This window comes from Orbicella franksi, chromosome 8 (genome assembly GCF_964199315.1).
Source record: "Orbicella franksi chromosome 8, jaOrbFran1.1, whole genome shotgun sequence".
In the NCBI taxonomy this organism is placed as follows: Eukaryota; Metazoa; Cnidaria; class Anthozoa; order Scleractinia; family Merulinidae; genus Orbicella; species Orbicella franksi.
Genome location: NC_138152.1, coordinates 26447094 through 26466593, shown reverse-complemented (window position 1 = coordinate 26466593; position 19500 = coordinate 26447094). Strand labels below are relative to the sequence as shown.

General features: G+C 40.9%; 2 protein-coding genes across 2 annotated transcripts in view; one reads left to right on the top strand and one right to left on the bottom strand.

The window, feature by feature from the left end:
- Positions 1 to 19500, top strand: part of LOC145494566 (BTB and MATH domain-containing protein 38-like) — a 153179-nt gene that overhangs the window by 47177 nt on the left and 86502 nt on the right. The gene's annotated exons all lie outside the window — the stretch shown is intronic.
- On the bottom strand, positions 4299 to 9638 carry LOC145494556 (uncharacterized). Its single transcript, XM_081474050.1, has 2 exons — positions 7396 to 9638; positions 4299 to 7275 (listed from the first exon to the last, which is right to left on the bottom strand). Exons 1-2 carry the CDS (start codon positions 9482 to 9484, stop codon positions 4361 to 4363), a joined length of 5004 nt encoding a protein of 1667 aa, XP_081330176.1. The 5' UTR covers positions 9485 to 9638; the 3' UTR covers positions 4299 to 4360.

Below are 19500 nucleotides of genomic sequence, written 5' to 3'. Positions count from 1 at the left end.
CGATTATTCGCTATTCGCTATTCGGGTTTTCTAGACACCCAAAAACGCAAGAATGGCGGAACGATTCTCCTGATATAGTCGGTGTCGGTTGGGTCTCGATTGGCTGCCGAACGCTGTTCGGGAAACGAGCCCGCGCTCCTCCCCCGAAAGGCATGTTCCTTCTCGGAGAGGAACGTAGATTCGAGCCTTTCACTCCTACGACATCGGCGACTTTGATCTCACGCCCAGCTAAAGCTTACGAACCAATTTCTTGCTTCTAAACTGATAAGTATATTACTCTACGGGATTAAATTAAAGTACATCTGTAACCTTGAATACACGTTGAAAAGTGAATAAAGATGGTGAGTTTTTAAACTCGACAATGAAATGTGAAAGGTGAATTGATCAACGTGACACGAGCGTGGGCCAAAGAAAACATATGAGTTCCCGACAGGACTCGAACCCATGACCTCCCGAACACCAGGCGAGCGCTCTACTCGCTGAGCTAGGAGAACTCAAGAGACGCTAGGTATTGAACTGAGTTCATGATGTGACAGGCGTCCTGCATACTGCTAGGATAAGCACTGTCGAAGTCATCGTCAACGGTTTGATTCCTGACGGAGTACCCCCCCCCCCCCCAGAACGGTCTAGAAAGAGCCAATTCCTGTGACGAGGATTCTACTCACGTGCACAGCCTTCGCAGTTTTACTCAAATTGTTATCGTTCACGAGAACATCCGCGCAACGTGCGTGGTAACTCTGTCCACGGGAGAACTGGATACCATGTCTAAAAATAACTTGAAAGGGATGAGCTTCGTGGCATCATATGTAGGATTAACTGCTTTAAACTTCAGCCTCAGTTGATCAAGAGTAACGTGATTGCAAGATGCCCGAAAAGTATGCGCGACAAATAAATTGTTGATATACATGGCGTAGAGCTTGATTTCTTCACTACCCCCCCCCCCTCCCCTTCCCCTTCCGCCCATCTCCGCCCGCCCTTGTAAGCGCAACATCAACTCCACGTGCTTGCTTTAGAAAGAGAATACTACTTTTAAACGGTCACAAGCTTATTTAATTTAATAACATTTATCTGCCAAAGGTCTTCATTTAACTACAATTACGACTTATCACACCTAAATAATCCATGCACAAAAGTGCACTCGATTTCTTACTTATCACGCATGGCAGCTTCAAATTCCTTTAAGTATTATTAACGTGGGCATATCTGCGATAACAAACACTTCATATGAGCTATTCTTCGACAGACTGACCGAACAGTTTAAAATTTAACGGCTGAAGATTATATTCGATACAATTTCATCCATTAGTACGGCAAACAATTAACCTGCCCTAATTTATTTCTCCGATCAATTCCGTGAGGAGTTCCCGTAAACATATCCACGTTAATCTTATTTTTACTGGCCTTTTGTTTGCTCTTCACGGACGGAGAAGGAGAGCTTTTTGAGGCCATACCCCTGTAACTCTTAGAGAATGGAAGCTTTGCAAATGAAATGACGATGAAAAATATTTCCTTTAAGGACCATAACATAGAATGACCATCTCATATCACGTGAAGTAAAGCCATTAATTCTAAACAGCAGCTCTCTTGTATCCGCCATCTTGAATTTCATGATTTTACAAACGTTGGAAGATCTCCAACGAGGGTTAAAAAATATTCTAAACCGATAGAGAAGGCTAAAGTAATAAAAGGAATGTAGAATTTAATCCGGGGCAATTTTTGATTCAACACTGCAAAATTCACAATTTCAAAAGCATGCCCGTAAAAAACGATTGCCACTTGACAATAAGAAAAAGAACATCAAGTTTCTTGACCAATCACATGAAATGCCAAATTGTTTCCAGATAAATTTTAGGAAAACGTTTCAACTTTGCAGTCAATTTCTTCAATGCTTTCAAGTTGCAGGCGTTAAAAATGGGTGTGGTCCTCAAAAGCTCTCCGCTCCGATCTGAGTAACGCGATACAAAATCTTTGCAATAATATAAGATTTCTGAGGCCATATAACATACTATTCTAAGGCTATACTACACTATTTCTGAGGTTATACTATACTATTTCTGAAGTTACCCTATACTATTTCTGAGGTTATGGTATACTATTTGTGGGAGAATAAAGAGCCTACAAGTAAAAGACTACAATTAAGATGCATCTGCAAACTGAATCTTCTTTCAACTGTACACAATAAACGAACAGTAACTCTATAAGTCCTCAGTTCATCTCGGCTGTTGGAATTCGCACTGATTCACATTCAAGTTCTTCCAAATGTAAAACACTTGTAAAGTCCTTTAGTAGCACAGTTCCCAGTCCATTAAGGTCCCTTGTTGTGAAAGTATCATTCAACAATCAGACTTGAAGCGTGACAACACGAACTCTTTTGTTAGGTCAACATGCGCTCATTTTGGCTGGATTGCGAGATTGTCATCCGGGCTGGAAGCACTGTCATCTCTGTGAGATATGATTAAATTCAACTGGTTTACTTTGCTCCTTTGTCGTGTTGATAGACGAAAACAGTTCTTTTTCGTTGCACCAAAGGATCTTGAAAATGAGATGATCATCTCCACAGCAAATAAGTCGAGGTCACTTGTGATAGTACGTTGAAATTCAAAGCAATGAGCAGTTGAATTGATCTGTCTAAACTTGACTAAATATTACAGTGATGATTATTTTGAAAAACATATAATGCAATAAATTTAGCATATCTGTAACGAACAAATAAAAAGGAGCACGGGACATTGCCAAGTTGGGTTTATCTGGTAAAGTCGCACCCATCTGTTTACAGTTAAAGGTAAGTGGCTTTTTACGTTTTCATCCCAGCATCTCGCCATCCCTCGGCGCTCTGTTATGTAAATTCAACTGATCTTAGCTTCATTATGTATCACATTGAGGATTCTCCATTTTTATGACGGAGAATAAACATAGGCAGTATAGTATAATTAAAAAAGAAACAGATTGTTTGCCAGATTTTTCCAAACCAAACTGAGTATTCAGAAAAGCATGATCACACCTCACAGATATATAAGTCCAACCTTACCACGGCCCGAACAGACGAAACCTCATTTCTACCTTAAAGAAAATAGCTATGTGGTGGTTAGGTACATGTGAACGATAAAGTCTCATTCGCTTTCCTAAAGTCTTCCCTGCTGATCAGGTAAAAGATCAAATCTTAATCTCGAAGTTCTTGTAAATGTACTGAGTTATGATTGCTACTTGTACTGCTTACTATCGTAACTTTAATCTATATAGGTTTCAATTAGCAAATTTTGTACACAAGCAATGCACTACTGTAAAGTTCGTGACGATATTAACAGAACTAACGAAAAGACAATAATCTACTATACTCTTTTAGGTGAAAAACCATAAAAAAGACTCATTCTTTAAACCGTTTTACGTAGGTTAACGCATTTTTTCAAACTTGAATAACATAAAATATAATTTCCAATACATGGCAGGATGTGAAAGTCGAAATACATAATGTTTCGCTACTTGTGTCTTAACTCGCCGTTTTCTCCTAGTCTCTGTCAAAAAACAAATTAACTCCGAGATAAAGCAACGAAAATCTAGAAAAAAAAGCTAAAACTTAGAAGCTAAACTGTTCACATCACTGAGAATCGTGAGTAATTTAATTTGAGAAAGGCTCCTCTGACCAATCTTTTTAAGTTTTAGAGTAGAAATGTGATTAAATATTCTAAGAGAAAAATTACTACGGCGTGTTACGATTATAAGACGTGCTTCGAATCAATAACAATGTTTCACACCAGCTAGTATCTCATGAAGATCATTTTTAAGCTTATTAAGAATCACATGGGAAACACGGACTGATGTAGAAAAGAATAGGAGTCAATCACGTGGAATTTCTGTCCTCCCTGTACGTGCTTAACTTCAGCTTCTACAAAAATAATAATAATAAAACATTTTTAATAATATCTTCTGTCTGCGCAGCATAGTTGATAAGACATTGGTCATTTGTTTGTGAGTTTGTTCCTTTGTTAATTACTATATTCATTTCCAATTTTTGGGCAAGTTTTTCTCCGGATAAAGACCATCGAGCATCTCGAATCATGATTACTGTGTTTGCGTGCTTGAGAGATGACTAAAGAATAATAGAAAACTCTTTTCTCAAAGCTTATTTTTTCCTTTAAAACAAATAAGAATTACCTCAACTGTCGTATTGATTTACGGTCACCTCAGCACACCTGCATCCCCTCTATGCATACCCTGAACACTTAAAATAAAAATTTAAAAAGAACAAGGTTGAAAAGTAAACTAAAATTGCTAAGAGCGACAATTTAAAGGTACATTACGTTGCATCATCTTGATTTCTTTATCCCGAAAAGTACATATTTTAAAAGTCTTAAAATATATCTTACCCACAATGCTCCTGTCCTTTTTCTTCAAAATCTAGTGTGACATCATCACCAATGAGTACGAACGGAGCCCAGAACTTCACCTCACTAAACTTTGATGACTTCCGGAGACATTTCATGGCCTGGTTAAGGGACACACTGGCACTGTTTCCATTCCTTAAGTGCTGGTAGAAGCTCTTCATGAACTCCACCGTGGCCTCGTCATCAATTGCCCAGAGAGACATCAGAACAGAGCGAGCACCAGCTCCCAGAAAAGACCGAGCAATACCAACCACTCCCTCAGCCTTGATCTCTCCTTCGCCACTATGACAGCAACTAAGCACAACAAGCCTTGCTCGTAGCTGAACAGCGTGTACGTCTGCTATCTTCATGATATAGTCCTTCTCTTCAGGATCCGAGTACCTCCGTTCTGTGTTAGGGGCTAAGAAAATTTCACCACTTCCCACTTTTCCATGTGCCGCAATATGTACCAAAGCAACCGAACCAATCCGTTTCAGCACCTCATCCTTAGTTGCTTCTTTTCCCGTGAGCGGAGTGGTGTTAAGAATCTCGCCTATCATCTCTACTTCCTTTTTGGCATATGGCAACTGCGATATTTTGGGCTGACCAAAGATGTTTGTGATTTCCTTCAGACATGGATCTCCGACGAGAAGTGCCCCAGTCTTGCTGTGGTAGTCATCAGGGCAATCAGCAAGCAGCTTCAAACTTGTCAGCGACGGAATCATGCGGATCCTGAAAGATTCACTGAGGTATCTTGAAGCTTCATCCACAAACGCAGCAAAAGGAGCAAGGCCTAGTGGACCATCCGGGACAATGATTAGTTCATCACCATTTAGGAACTTCGCGATAGTGCTAAAAATGCTACGATACAAAACTTTTAAGGAATTGTTCTGCCAGCATGACTGCTCTGTTTGGCAAGAGACTTTCGTAGGCTGTAGATCATCACCTCTTTGCAGTTCCAAAGAGCGACCACACTTGTTTTCTTTGAAAGCAGCTTTGGTTAAGCTCATTAGAGAGCTAAACGCATCTCTGTCCTGTACGTCGTTCTGTCTAAACTGAGCATCTTTTCCTTTGCTGAGTACCCATAAGGTGATCTTTTTACCCTCAAGTGCTACAAAAACTATTTGAAAAGATGTATCGCTTGCTATGTCTGACATCATTTCTTTATGTTCAAGAGACAAAGGCAGAGGTAATTCAAGGCCATAACTTGATGCCATGAGATCCATTAAAGCTTGAGCTCGTCCCTGCTCAGCAGCACTCAAAGCCTCGTCAGTCTTGGAAAGCTTCAACAAAAGTCTGAACAGACTGGTGTACACCTCTTGATGCTTATCACGAAAGCTCACTTTCCAGGTGTCTTGAAACTGAAGAAGCCGTCTTATGCCATTGAACACCTTTACGCTGCACTGATACCAAACCAGAGCCTCATGCAAAGAACCTGACAATTCACAACTCCAGCCTAAGCGCATATATGCACATCCTTCTCCACACATATCTCCTATTTCTTTGGCGATCTTCAGATGCAGATTGAGGTATTTCTTGGCCAGTTTAAAATCACGTTGACGCACATAAGATCCTCCAAGACGACAATACGCTCTTCCTTTGCCATGCTTGTCCCCTATCTCTTCCGCAATCTTCAGACTTTCTAAAGAGTACTTTATGCTTCTCTCCAAATCACCAAGCCTGAAGTAAATATCAGCAAGAAGTAAAAAGGCAGATACTTGTCCTCTCCTGTCACCAATTTCTTTAACAATACAAAGATGATCCTGATGGTACTCCATGGCTCTTCTAAAGTTCAAACGACTACAATAACAATCGCCAAGAGAGCCATAGGCACGTCCTTCTCCTGCCCTGTCACCCACTTCTTTAGCTATGGTGAGATCTTGCTCGTGGTACTTTATGGCTTGTTTAAAATCGCCGAGACCTTGATAAGCATTGCCAAGGTTACCATAGACACCTCCTTCTCCTGCCCTGTCACCCACTTCTTTAGCTATGGTGAGATCTTGCTCGTGGTATTTTATGGCTTCTTTAAAATCGCCGAGACTTCGGTAAGCATTGCCAAGGTTACCATAGGCACCTCCTTCTCCTGCCCTGTCACCAACTTCTTTAGCTATGGTGAGACGTTGCTCGTGGTACTTTATGGCTTGTTTAAAATCGCCGAGACCTTGATAAGCATTGCCAATGTTACCATAGGCAACTCCTTCTCCTGCCCTGTCACCCACTTCTTTAGCTATGGTGAGATCTTGCTCGTGGTATTTTATGGCTTGTTTAAAATCGCCGAGACCTCGGTAAGCATTGCCAAGGTTACCATAGGCACCTCCTTCTCCTGCCCTGTCACCCACTTCTTTAGCTATGGAGAGATCTTGCTCGTGGTACTTTATGGCTTGTTTAAAATCGCCGAGACCTTGATAAGCATTGCCAAGGTTACCATAGGCACGTCCTTCTCCTGCCCTGTCACCCACTTCTTTAGCTATGCTGAGATGTTGCTCGTTGTACTTTATGGCTTGTTTAAAATCGCCGAGACCTTGATAAGCATTGCCAAGGTTACCATAGGCACCTCCTTCTCCTACCCTGTCACTCATTTCTTTGGCTATGGTGAGACATTGCTCGTGGTACTTTATGGCTTGTTTAAAATCGCCGAGACCTTGATAAGCATTGCCAAGGTTACCATAGGCACCTCCTTCTCCTGCCCTGTCACCCACTTCTTTAGCTATGGTGAGATGTTGCTCGTTGTACTTTATGGCTTGTTTAAAATCGCCGAGACCTTGATAAGCATTGCCAAGGTTACCATAGGCACGTCCTTCTCCTGCCCTGTCACCCACTTCTTTAGCTATGCTGAGATGTTGCTCGTTGTACTTTATGGCTTGTTTAAAATCGCCGAGACCTTGATAAGCATTGCCAAGGTTACCATAGGCACCTCCTTCTCCTACCCTGTCACTCATTTCTTTGGCTATGGTGAGACATTGCTCGTGGTACTTTATGGCTTGTTTGAAATTGCCGAGACCTTGATAAGCATTGCCAAGGTTACCATAGGCACCTCCTTCTCCTGCCCTGTCACCCACTTCTTTAGCTATGGTGAGATCTTGCTCGTGGTACTTTATGGCTTGTTTAAAATCGCCGAGACCTTGATAAGCATTGCCAAGGTTACCATAGGCACGTCCTTCTCCTACCCTGTCACCAACATTTTTTGCTAAGGTGAGATCTAGCTCGTGGTACTTTATGGCTTGTTTAAAATCACCGATACTGTCATAAGCATAGCCAAGGTTACCATAGGCATCTCCTTCTCCTGCCCTGTCACCCACTTCTTTAGCTATGGTGAGATCTTGCTCGTGGTACTTTATGGCTTGTTTAAAATCGCCGAGTCCTTGATAAGCATTGCCAAGGTTACCATAGGCACGTCCTTCTCCTGCCCTGTCACCCACTTCTTTAGCTATGCTGAGATGTTGCTCGTTGTACTTTATGGCTTGTTTAAAATCGCCGAGACCTTGATAAGCATTGCCAAGGTTACCATAGGCACGTCCTTCTCCTACCCTGTCACCAACATTTTTTGCTAAGGTGAGATCTAGCTCGTGGTACTTTATGGCTTGTTTAAAATCACCGATACTGTCATAAGCATAGCCAAGGTTACCATAGGCATCTCCTTCTCCTGCCCTGTCACCCACTTCTTTAGCTATGGTGAGATCTTGCTCGTGGTACTTTATGGCTTGTTTAAAATCGCCGAGTCCTTGATAAGCATTGCCAAGGTTACCATAGGCACCTCCTTCTCCTGCCCTGTCACCCACTTCTTTAGCTATGCTGAGATGTTGCTCGTTGTACTTTATGGCTTGTTTAAAATCGCCGAGACCTTGATAAGCATTGCCAAGGTTACCATAGGCACGTCCTTCTCCTACCCTGTCACCAACATTTTTTGCTAAGGTGAGATCTAGCTCGTGGTACTTTATGGCTTGTTTAAAATCACCGATACTGTCATAAGCATAGCCAAGGTTACCATAGGCACCTCCTTCTCCTGCCCTGTCACCCACTTCTTTAGCTATGGTGAGATCTTGCTCGTGGTACTTTATGGCTTGTTTAAAATCGCCGAGACCTTGATAAGCATTGCCAATGTTACCATAGGCACCTCCTTCTCCTGCCCTGTCACCCACTTTTTTTCCTATGGTGAGATCTAGCTCGTGGTACTTTATGGCTTGTTTGAAATCGCCGAGACCTTGATAAGCATTGCCAAAGTTACCATAGGCACGTCCTTCTCCTGCCCTGTCACCCACTTTTTTTGCTATGGTTAGATCTAGCTCGTGGTACTTTATGGCTTGTTTAAAATCGCCGATACTGTCATAAGCATAGCCAAGGTTACCATAGGCACCTCCTTCTCCTGCCCTGTCACCCACTTCTTTGGCTAAGGTGAGACACTGCTCGTGGTGCTTTATGGCTTGTTTAAAATCGCCGAGACCTTGATAAGCATTGCCAAGCTTGGCAAAGGCACGTTCTTCTCTTGCCCTGTCGTTCACATCACTAGCAATGGTGAGATATTGCTCGTAGTGCTCTATGGCTTGTTTAAAATCGCCAAGACTGCCACATGTATTAGCAAGATTGCAATAGGCACGTCCTTTTCCTGCACGGTTAGTCCTTTCTTTGGCACTGCTGAGATCTTGTTCGTGGTAGTTTATAGCTTGTTTAAAATCACCGTTTCCTTTATAAGCCTTTCCAGGGTTGGCATAGGCACGTCCTTCTTTTGCACGGTTACCAATTCCTTCAGCAATGCTGAGATCTTGCTCGTGGTAACTTATGGCTATTTTAAAATCAGTGATTCCTTGATAAGCATTTCCAAGGTTGGCATAGGCACGTCGTTCTTCTCCCCTATCACCCACATCTTCAGTAATGGTGAGACGGTGTTGAAGGTGGTTGTTTACTTGCTTAAAATGCTCGAGACGGTGATATTTCCTGCCACGAGTACCACAGGTATCTTTTTCTCTCGCGTCGTAGCTGAATTTGTTGGCAATGGGAAGATGTCGTATGTTTTTTGCGACAGCTTGTTTGCAATTACCCTGGCTTTTACAAGCGCTTTCAAGTTTACCGTCGGTTCGTGTTTCTTGCTGCTGATGCTCTAAAACTTTTGATCCCCGTTGTTCCATTTCTGTGTGTACGGCAGTGGAAATTGTTTATTGTCTAAGAGGTTTTATTATAAACATAGATCAGCATACTATTTCTGAAAGTAGTACAGCCTAACAGCCTAGTAATGCTAAAGCTTAACAATCTAACATACTTGGAGCTTAAGGCCCTTAAGCCCTGCAGCCTGTATACGTTTTCAACCGAAAAAGCTGTAACGGTCAAGAGTTTATAGTCTTTCCAGTACTTCGAACGCATAACTTTCCTTAACTGTCCAAAGTGCATGGTTTGAAATGTCACATGTACGAGCTAAGCGCTAGTATTGGATTTCAGTGAGCTTAGCTAGTGTCACCAACGCTCTCCTCTTAAATGCTGGGAAATGTCTTTCTGTCTAACATGACGATGTACATCTGAGTGGAACGGAAATATTCATGTCAAACAAGGTTGCTGAATGCTTAGACTGCTAGAGGCCGATAAATGACCCTGTTATAGAAGTTCGTTTCTACTCATGCATCATCTAGACAACAGTCATCCAGGTTTATGCTCCAACAAATGACGCAGATGAAGAGGCGAAAAACGCCTTCTATGATCAGTTAAAAAGCTTGTGAATGTAGTACCAAGACATGACATGCTCCTGGTCGTAGATGACTGGAATACAAAAGTGGGTGAACAACAGGTTGCTGAGGAAAGCTCTGTGGGTAAATTTGGTTTGGCGGGAGAGAGAGAGAAGTAACAAAGAGGAACGCTTTGCCTCCTGCGCACTAAACAATGTCATCATTGTATCGACTATATTCCCACACAATGAGACGCCCAAATACACGTGGTCTACACCAAATGGCCAACTTGATGACCAGATTAATCATGTGGCTGTTATAGCCAATTTTAGGCGATCACTGCAAAATGTTAGACTTATGGAGGTGTGGACTGCGCAATTGACCATAACATGTTGATCGCTAAGCCACTGCTTAAGCCCAACGGAACGGGCAGGAGAGTGGTACAAGTCAGAAGATACGAGACCAGTAAGTTGAACATGCCTTAAATTTGGAAGCAATTTCATTTGGAATTAAAGAACAGGTTCAGCCGCCCGTCACTGGAGGACGACAACCAGGGAAACAGGTACGAAGATGAGGGTGAAGTAGCGCACGACAACGAAGTAGAAGAACAGAGACAAAGATCAGACAAACCCATTGTGACACTGCTGGAGATATGCTAGGCTACAGAACAAGGAAAAGCACGAGCTGGATCAGACCAGAAGGCTGGAACAGATTTGAGGAAAGGAGAGGGATAAAGGAAAAGTTAATTGGTGTAAGGTCGGCAAGACTTAGGACGAGGTCGCAGGAGGAATACAGGAACAAAGATTTCGAAGTGAAGAGAAGTATACAAAAGGATATGAGAGAATGGCCAATGACATAGCCAACGAGCAGAGGATGCTGCAAAGCGCGGGCAAATAGAACGCGTATACGAAGCTACAAGGAGGGTGTGCATCGAGCCATCTACGACAATTGACGTGGTAAGGAACAAGGCCGGGAAGTTGTTGACAAACGAAGAAAAGATACCTTAGAGGTGGAAAGAACACTTCGAAAAAGTGCTGTTAAGACTCAACCTAGAGCATGTTGCCGATGTGGTTATTACTATACAGGTGATAGAAGAGATACCTTCAGGCCCTATAACTATGGCAGAGATTAATGATGCAATCAACAGCAAGAGCGCAGTCGAACACCTGGTGTGGAGGGCATAACAGTAGAGCTGCTCAAGGCTGACATGATAACATTAGTCGACATACTACACGATCGTTTTTGCGAGGTGCGGATCAGTGAGGATGTTCATGCAGATGGAACGAAGGGTATTATAATCAGTCTCGCCAAAAAAGGAGATCTCACCGAGTGTAAAAAAACGGGAGGGGGATCACCTTGATGTCTGTTGTTGCAAATGTGTTGGGGAAGGTGTTGGTCAGAAGAATATCAGATGGTGTTAATGTAAAGTTAAGGAAGGAGCAAGCTGGGTTTAGGCAAGGAAGACGCAAGAAAGAGCAGATCTTCGTCCTTAGGAACATTGTGGAGCAAGCAATTCAATTGAATTCCAGCTAGTGTGTTTGTTTCCTTGACCATGCGACGAACTTTCATGGTGCTCACAGGGAAACCTTGTTGATGATCATAGAGAGTTACGGGATTCCACCAAAACTTGTCGAAGTGGTCAAGGCAATGTACGATGGTAACCAGTGTTCGGTATCCGAAAGCCCAGGTTTAACTGGCTGGTTCGATGTGAAGTCCGGCGTGAAGCAGGGATGCAACATGTCCAGGTTATTGTTCTTGTTTTGTGATCGATGAATCATGAGAAGAAAAGCAGAGGGTGCTAACACTAGATGAAAGTTATGGTCCAAGTTAGAAGACTTGGATTTCGCTGACGATATATAATTTGCGCTTACAGCTGACACAAAAGCTCAAATCCAGAAGAATGTGTTGAATCTCAATATCAACAGTAAGGCAGCTGGGCTGAAGATAAACTCTGAGAAGACAAAACTCTTTAGATTGAACGAGATCAGCAATGAGAAGGTGTAACTTGACGAACAAGATATTGAAGACGTATAGAGTTTTGTATTCTTGGGTTCATACGTCAGCAGGTCAGGTGGAACGGTAGAAGACATTCGAGCAAGACTAGGAAAAGCACGGGTTGCGTATAATAAGCTGGGAAGGATCTGAAAGTACAATCAGTTTAACAGCAAAACCAAGATCAAAATTTTTAATTCCAATATGTACTCCCAGTGCTGTTGTATGGATGTGAAACCTGGCGAATCACTAAGGCGGACGAGAACAAACTGGATGTGTTCTTACGTAAGAGCCTTCGTCGGACACTAAAGATCTGCTGGTCAGAGCGCATAACAAACGAGGAGATTAGAATAAGAGCGGATATTGAGCCAATAAGGAAGCAGGTGGCAAGACGGAGATGGACGTGGTTTGGTCAAGTCCTTAGAATGGATCAGTAATCGCTCTCACATGGTTACCAGCAGGCAGAAGGAATCGGATCGACCGCAAAAGACATGGAGGAGAACAGCTGGAAGGGAGCTTAAGGAGAAATGATTAAAATCTGGGGCAGAGGAGGCATCAGCTGCAGAGGATAGGATAGCCTGAAAGCAGGGAGGCGACAAGCCCAGTTCTCCACTCGGAGGACAGAACAATGATGATGATGTACGATCCAGGACGCACTGAAATTGCAAGTTACCCTATAAGGCTTTATTATGGTTGAAACTTTCTGTCTCAGTTGTAAATCTGTAAATGTGTCTTTTCTCAGAGGTTTGATCCCGCGAAATAAAAATCAACAACACCAACAGCAACAAAAAAAGTACAAAAGGAAGAGTGCTGAGTTTATCATGATACAGGGAGTCTTAAATCGAAAACAGATTATGTAAAACCGGGAATGAGAACGTGCACGTTTTGCATTCGATTGGCGAAGAATGTATTTTGTATTTGGCGCTTTTAAAATCCCATTTTATGTCGGTTGAGGCGGTAAGGGAACTTCCGGAAACTATAAGTAGAAGTTTCATAGGCGATTTGAAACCACAATGGCGTCTGTTTTTACAACGAAATTGCTTTCAAGCGACTTTTCGTCGCCTTGTTTTTGCTTTGTGTCATACTTTGAGGTTTTATGAGCTGTAAATAATAAGGGCCGACAGATAGCGAAACAATGGCCGGTATTTATTCCATCAGTTTCTAGCTCATTGTTTCAAAATGACGAGGGAGTTGCAATATTTTGAATATCTGCCCACATGGCCGGACGGTGGACTTTGGATCGAACATGACCTTACCTGTGCGCCATTAAAGAGAATAACTTAGCCATCGTTGAAGTTTTTTGGCTTTCAATGAAGCCTGATGAACGTAATTGAACGCTTTAACTGATTGAGATGCAACTTTGTAGAATTTGCGACGGACAAAGAGGTAGGAGTGACGTGACCATTTTTTTTCTCATCCTTAGGTAGCTTTATTGGGCATGTATGTGCACAATTTCTGCACATGCACAATCCTGATTTCCTTACGGCTGTCCAAATTGACCAGACGACTGGGCATGAGGAATTAATACTGGGCTCCAAATACTGACATATTCAGAAATCAGATAGAGTTTGTCTTCACAAGAGCCCATGCAGAAACGGATCTGGCTGCCGGACGGAACATGAGCCATATCAAAGGGTATGAGAAAGAGATACGGTGTCAACACACCGAAGAATCCACAGAGCAGAGTAGAGTTGGTTCATAGAAGAGCCAAGAAACGGGTCTGTTTGCCTTCGGAAAGATGGGCCATACAATTCTGACGGCTCTTTGACCGCAACAACTTAGAATATAGCTAAGACAACTTTAAAGAGGGTTTTAATGAAACAGCAGAATAGACGTTGAGCTACGGGAAGGGGAAAAGGGAAGCTAAAAAAAGGGAAAAACAAAGATCAGGATAAATAGCTTTGAAAATGAAAGAGAGAAGGAAACTAAAGAAGAAGATCGAGATCAAACCATCTACAGGACTGGGAAAGAAGTGCCCGTGACAAGACGAATATTAGGGAGAAGATATGTTTACCAAAGCATCCCGGATAAAAGATTACAAATACTTCCTATGAAGTCAGATGTCCCAGAAACCTAGGTAATAGAAGAGGAAAAAAGCTCGGTAACGGAAGATGAAAAAACTTGGAAACGGTGAAAAATGAGGGAAGGCTGCCAATAAACATGAATAAAAGACGATGAGATAAGAAAGAGGAGCAGGGAACAGCTTCAAGAATTGGGATAAATGAAGTTGTCATCGGACAAGAACCACTAACCAGATTATGCCGGACCAGTAAAATCACAAAAGAGGAGATTAAATTGGAGGACATTAGCGATGTAAAAAAAGGAAGAGTAGGAGGCATAGACTCCATTGCTGTGGAAATGCTAAAAGCAGATGTACTCAGAATCGCTACGGTACCAGTACACATGAGTTATCTTAGAACATGTACGATCAACAGAGAAAGCTGAGAGATTGCGCCGTACAAAAAAGAAGTGAGATCATTAAATTACCTACGATAGGTCATCTAACAGTATGCTAAAACTTGAAAGGACTAACTCGTATGTCAACCGTAGTAAAGGTAATTTATTGAGCAGAATGATGAGTGATCATTACAACCATTCGAGGTGACGTCAATCAGCTGCCGAGAGCCGAGCACGCTGGATATAGAAGTGGAGAAGTACCACCAAGCACACATGTTTGAGTTCCGGAGTATATATCACGGACATGTTAATTTAGTGGAATTTAGGTCTATAGTTGCATTTTATGGAGTTTGAGAAAGCTTTCGATAGTATTCACGGAGGCATCAGCTAGAGGCACTATCCTGCTTGTTAAGGAGTTATAATTGTAGATCAAAATTTTTAACCCAAGTTGAGTTAAACGGTGAAGTTTACCAATGCGCTGTGATGCGTAGATGGGAACTTTCAGTTAGGGTAGTCTGAAATACTATCAAGGGTAAAGCATGGCTGTGCTGTTCCAGGTTTCTCTTATTATCGACTGGGTAATGAAGAGAACAGTGGAGAACAACAGGGTTGGTATCAGATAGAAAATGATAATAAACATCGATGATCGCGATTTTGACAATGATTTGGTTCTTTTGTTTAGAGGATAGCTTCATGCCAATGCAAGTTTGCGAGAAAATTAGCTTAAACGATGAATTAAGAGAAGAACAAAGTTGAAATGTTGAAACTTTGAAATGCACCCATTGAGGGTCGAGGAAAAAAAAATTAAAGGCGCACCAGAGAAGAAGTTTGAATAACTCAGGGGGAAGTGGACAAATAGGGTTGCAGAGAAATTGATATAAGAGCTTAAAAGGGCAAGCAGGAGTGGCCATAACAAGTCTAGAAGAGTATGTGGAAGCAGCCTGCTTAGCTGAAATACAGAAAAAGGTAATAATATTCATGAGCAGTGAAGTTTCTGTTTAACTCTATGTTGCCGAGTCACGGGGATGACCAAAGAGGATTAAAGCAAGCTCAGCGTCTTCTAGCATAAATGCTGAGATAAAATCCGGAAAGATTACTTGCTGATGAAGTTCAGTCATCAAAAAATAAGAGAAAGATTTGATGAAGGACAATCGACGCCGAACAGGTAAGAAACAGACGATGGCAAAAGTTAGGTAGTGTTCTAGAGATGTCAACGGACTAAAAGATTAAGATTGCTCTGACATGGGCACCAGTACAAAAACAAGCGTAACAGGGAAGGGCCAAGAGAGACTTGATGGAGAAATATTGAAAAAGGAAATAAACTGCTTGTATTTATAAATACAATTAGAACCGAAAGAGAAGCAAAGATTGTAGCTAGAGATAGAGTAATTTGGAGTTGAAGGTAAAATGGTCGTATTCTACATGAGGAGAGAGAAAAAAGATGGTGATATCGCTAGTATAGAACGATTTTAACTCTGTAGGCCTGATAATGAAAACACCCAACGTTTTAACTAGCCCTGGGCAATTTCTTGCTTTTACTCCTTTTTCAAAATTAACTGAATGAATGAAAATCTTAAATCCATGTTTTTGACAATCGCTGGATTTTACATTTTATCTCACTTTACTTCGCTTTTGTCAGCAATGTCTTCAACATGAGGCCATCAAAAACGTGTTCTGTTGATCTTTGTGTCGTTAAACAGAAAGTATTTCACTAAAATGCTCCACAAAACGTGTTTTTCTTGGCTAATTTTTTGGCGGCTGATAGTGGAGTCATTGAATGATTGAACAAACAAACAGCGATGAATTGCACTGATAAACAGATTTGAAGACTGTAGTCTGATATGGGCTGTTTTTCAACTGTCACGAACAAACGATTTTACTTTCTCAGTAATCCATCAATTTTCCATGGTTCCATTGGACAAGGGCACAACACCTTCTAGTCTCTTCCCTAAACCTTCAGTTCCAAAGCGCACAATTCAACAATATATATTTTAAAAACTACACAATTGACTGCCCAAACTTCAGAGTGGCATACACGAGCATATATTGCTGACGTTATTACTGAGTGAAGTTATAATGCCAATTTTCGCATTTTGTTTTCTTTGAAGTTAAAAATCTAAAGCCTTACTTCTGTAGTGATCAAAGCTAAGCGCTCAATGTTTGTTTAAGAAAAAGAGTGGAATTTAATTATAATTAATTCTTCGTCGACTGTCAACATTTTTCTAGAATTTAGACAATATATTTCGGTTTCGTACTACAATTTTTTTTGGATTGCGGACTCTGAATTTCATTTATCTCAATTTTTCATATATAGGTTTAAATTTATGATGAAGTTTTGATACTGTCGTGCCACTAATTCAATCAATTATAATTCCAGTTTTACTCACCGTTTACAATTCTTCAATGGACTCTCCGATCATGTTCGGCATTTCATTCTATTGAATTCTTTATATATACGTTGAATTCAGTATGATGAAGTTTTGATATGATCGCTTTCTATTTCTCCAGGTTGTAAGTTATAAAAAAGACTGATATGTAAGGTTGAGTCCAAAGTGATTACAACAAATCATACTTCAGGAATTTTGGCCCCCATTGGTTCTGTACGTATGGGGTTTCACGTCAAAACTATGCACGGCAATTCTGCTTGTCGTATAGTACAATGCCTCAAGTTTGACTAATTAGCTTGCAATCCTGGCTACATAAAATGAAATACTAACAATCTTCTTTATCCCACGTGCTACTGTTTTATTCTACTCAAAAGTCTCTAATTAAAGATTTTTGGGTTAACAGCATTAAATAGTCCCTGCAGAACTTTAAACACGAGCGAACAATCGACTGTTGCTACACGGTGTCGATCAAAAGAGAAAAAGGCTGTATAGGCGCTTTTCGTGACTTTCAATACTAGTGCAAAGTTCAGCAACATTTTACAGCTGACGTAGCTGTGTATGTATGTGAGTCAATGAATCAGGTTATCACACTAAAATGACTAATGTTATTAACAATAGTTAACGTATGACTTAATGCCATAGACAGTTTCTTTGTAAACTAAAAAAATCTAAACTAAAACATCAGCGTTTCTTTTGCCACTATGAATTGATAATTGTGTCACTGAGCAGTGGACAATAATTTCCAACGTTTTGTCATAATATTTCAGAACTGCACAGCATCTCAGTCTTCAGCTTTCAGGTTACGTCTTTCAGTTTCTAGTCCTATAGATTTCTGCTTTTCCCGTGCAGGCTCAAAATTTCTAATAATAATTGTGTGGCTTCATAGCTCAGTTGGTAGAGCATCGCACCGGTATCGCGGAGGTCACGGGTTCGAATCCCGTTGAAGCCCTGATTTTTTTCAGGCTTCTTCTTTCCAATTGCTTAAATTGGAAAATTTACTGCGATGATCATTCTTCACTTTCATCTACAACCGCAGTTCATATATGAATTATTTCATATAAACTTTATATCAACTATAATTACAGGTTACTTACAGGTTTGATCAAAGGTCACGCTTTCTGGACTTCCCCAGTGTGCTTTAACAAGATAACGAACCTGCAAGTAAAATATTCCATGTCAATAAAACTATATATATTAACCTCACGCTTGGTCATGATCAATCACCCACACAAATATCTGCTTATCAGTGAATACGCGAGTTATCCTCTTTCTTAGGCCACGCCCACGCTACACCGGAGAAATTTACAAAAAGCAGCTTCATTTCTACGGTTAGGCCTACCGTTCCACACTAATCGAAAACGGAGCTTTTCGAAAACGATCGTCAAACTGGAGGAATTTGAAAACGCCGGCTTTGCGATTTCGTGTGGACGGAAAACATTTTGAAAACGGAGCTTTTCGAAAACGATCTTCAAACTGGAAGACGTAACCTGAAGGCTGAAGACTGAGATGCTGTGCAGCTCTGAAATATTATGACAAAACATTGAAAATTATAGTCCACTGCTCAGTGGCAAAATTGTAAATTCATAGTGGCAAAAGAAACGCTGATTTTTTAGTTTAGATTTTTTTAGTTTACAAAGAAACTGTCTATGGCATTAAGTCATATGTTAACTATTGTTAATAACATTAGTCATTTTAGTGTGCTAACCTGATTCATTGATTCACATGCATACACAGCTGCGTCAGCTGTAAAATGTCATGTTGAACTTTGCACTAGAATCGAAAGTCACGATAGGCCTGTATTATACTATATCAGAATTTTATTATAAACTTTTGACTATATTAATTATTTGAAAGAAACTAACCTTGCCTTACTTGCAATGGTGTATTTCTGTTGTCTTTGTTTCTTTGAAGTCTCTTTCCTGGAGTCAGCTAAGCGATCTTTGTTTCTTTGCAGCCTAGCAGAAATTTGATGCATTAGTGTCAGATATGTGCTTTCGCCATATATATTTTTAAATGTTTCAATCAATTTTATTTCTATTCATATTACAGCTTACTTACAGGTTTTCAAACCCAAATGACAGCTCCTGAACTTCTTGGCTGAACTTTTCCCAGATACTAAACCTGCAAATAATCGATTCATATATACTAAAGTGAATGCGGGTGGTAACTTACACGACAAGGAAAGAGAATGCAAGAAGTGTATCAAATTTTAATTACTTAAAAACAGTAATGTGTTTCACAAGCAGGATGGCGGAGTCTGACATCTGGAAACAAATTACTTTTAGGAAAATACAGACTTGAGTGGTGCGAACTTGTAAGCTGCATACAAGTTCGCGGAAAGTCATAGACGAATGTATGAAAGATTAAAAAGCGACTGGGCGCTTTTTTGTACAAGAAAATCCCTCAGATTTGGACAACGTGCTCCTTTGCTAGCATCTTAAATTTGCTTTTCATGCATTGCTCAGAATTCAATTTTTAAGAAAACTATTCGCCATCGGATATCGATTCTCGTACAAACACTGTAATTTCTGACAACGTTACCTACCCGTAAGATGGCTTCCAAAATTAAGCCTTGATAAGGACTATCAGGTTCTGCTTAACGCGACCTGTCAAAACCAAAATAATTCAAAGAATTAAGAGTTGGCGAAAACTAGTCTTCGGGCGTTCTGGGTAACTTGAATCGAAAAAAGTATATTAAGAACAAAATTATCT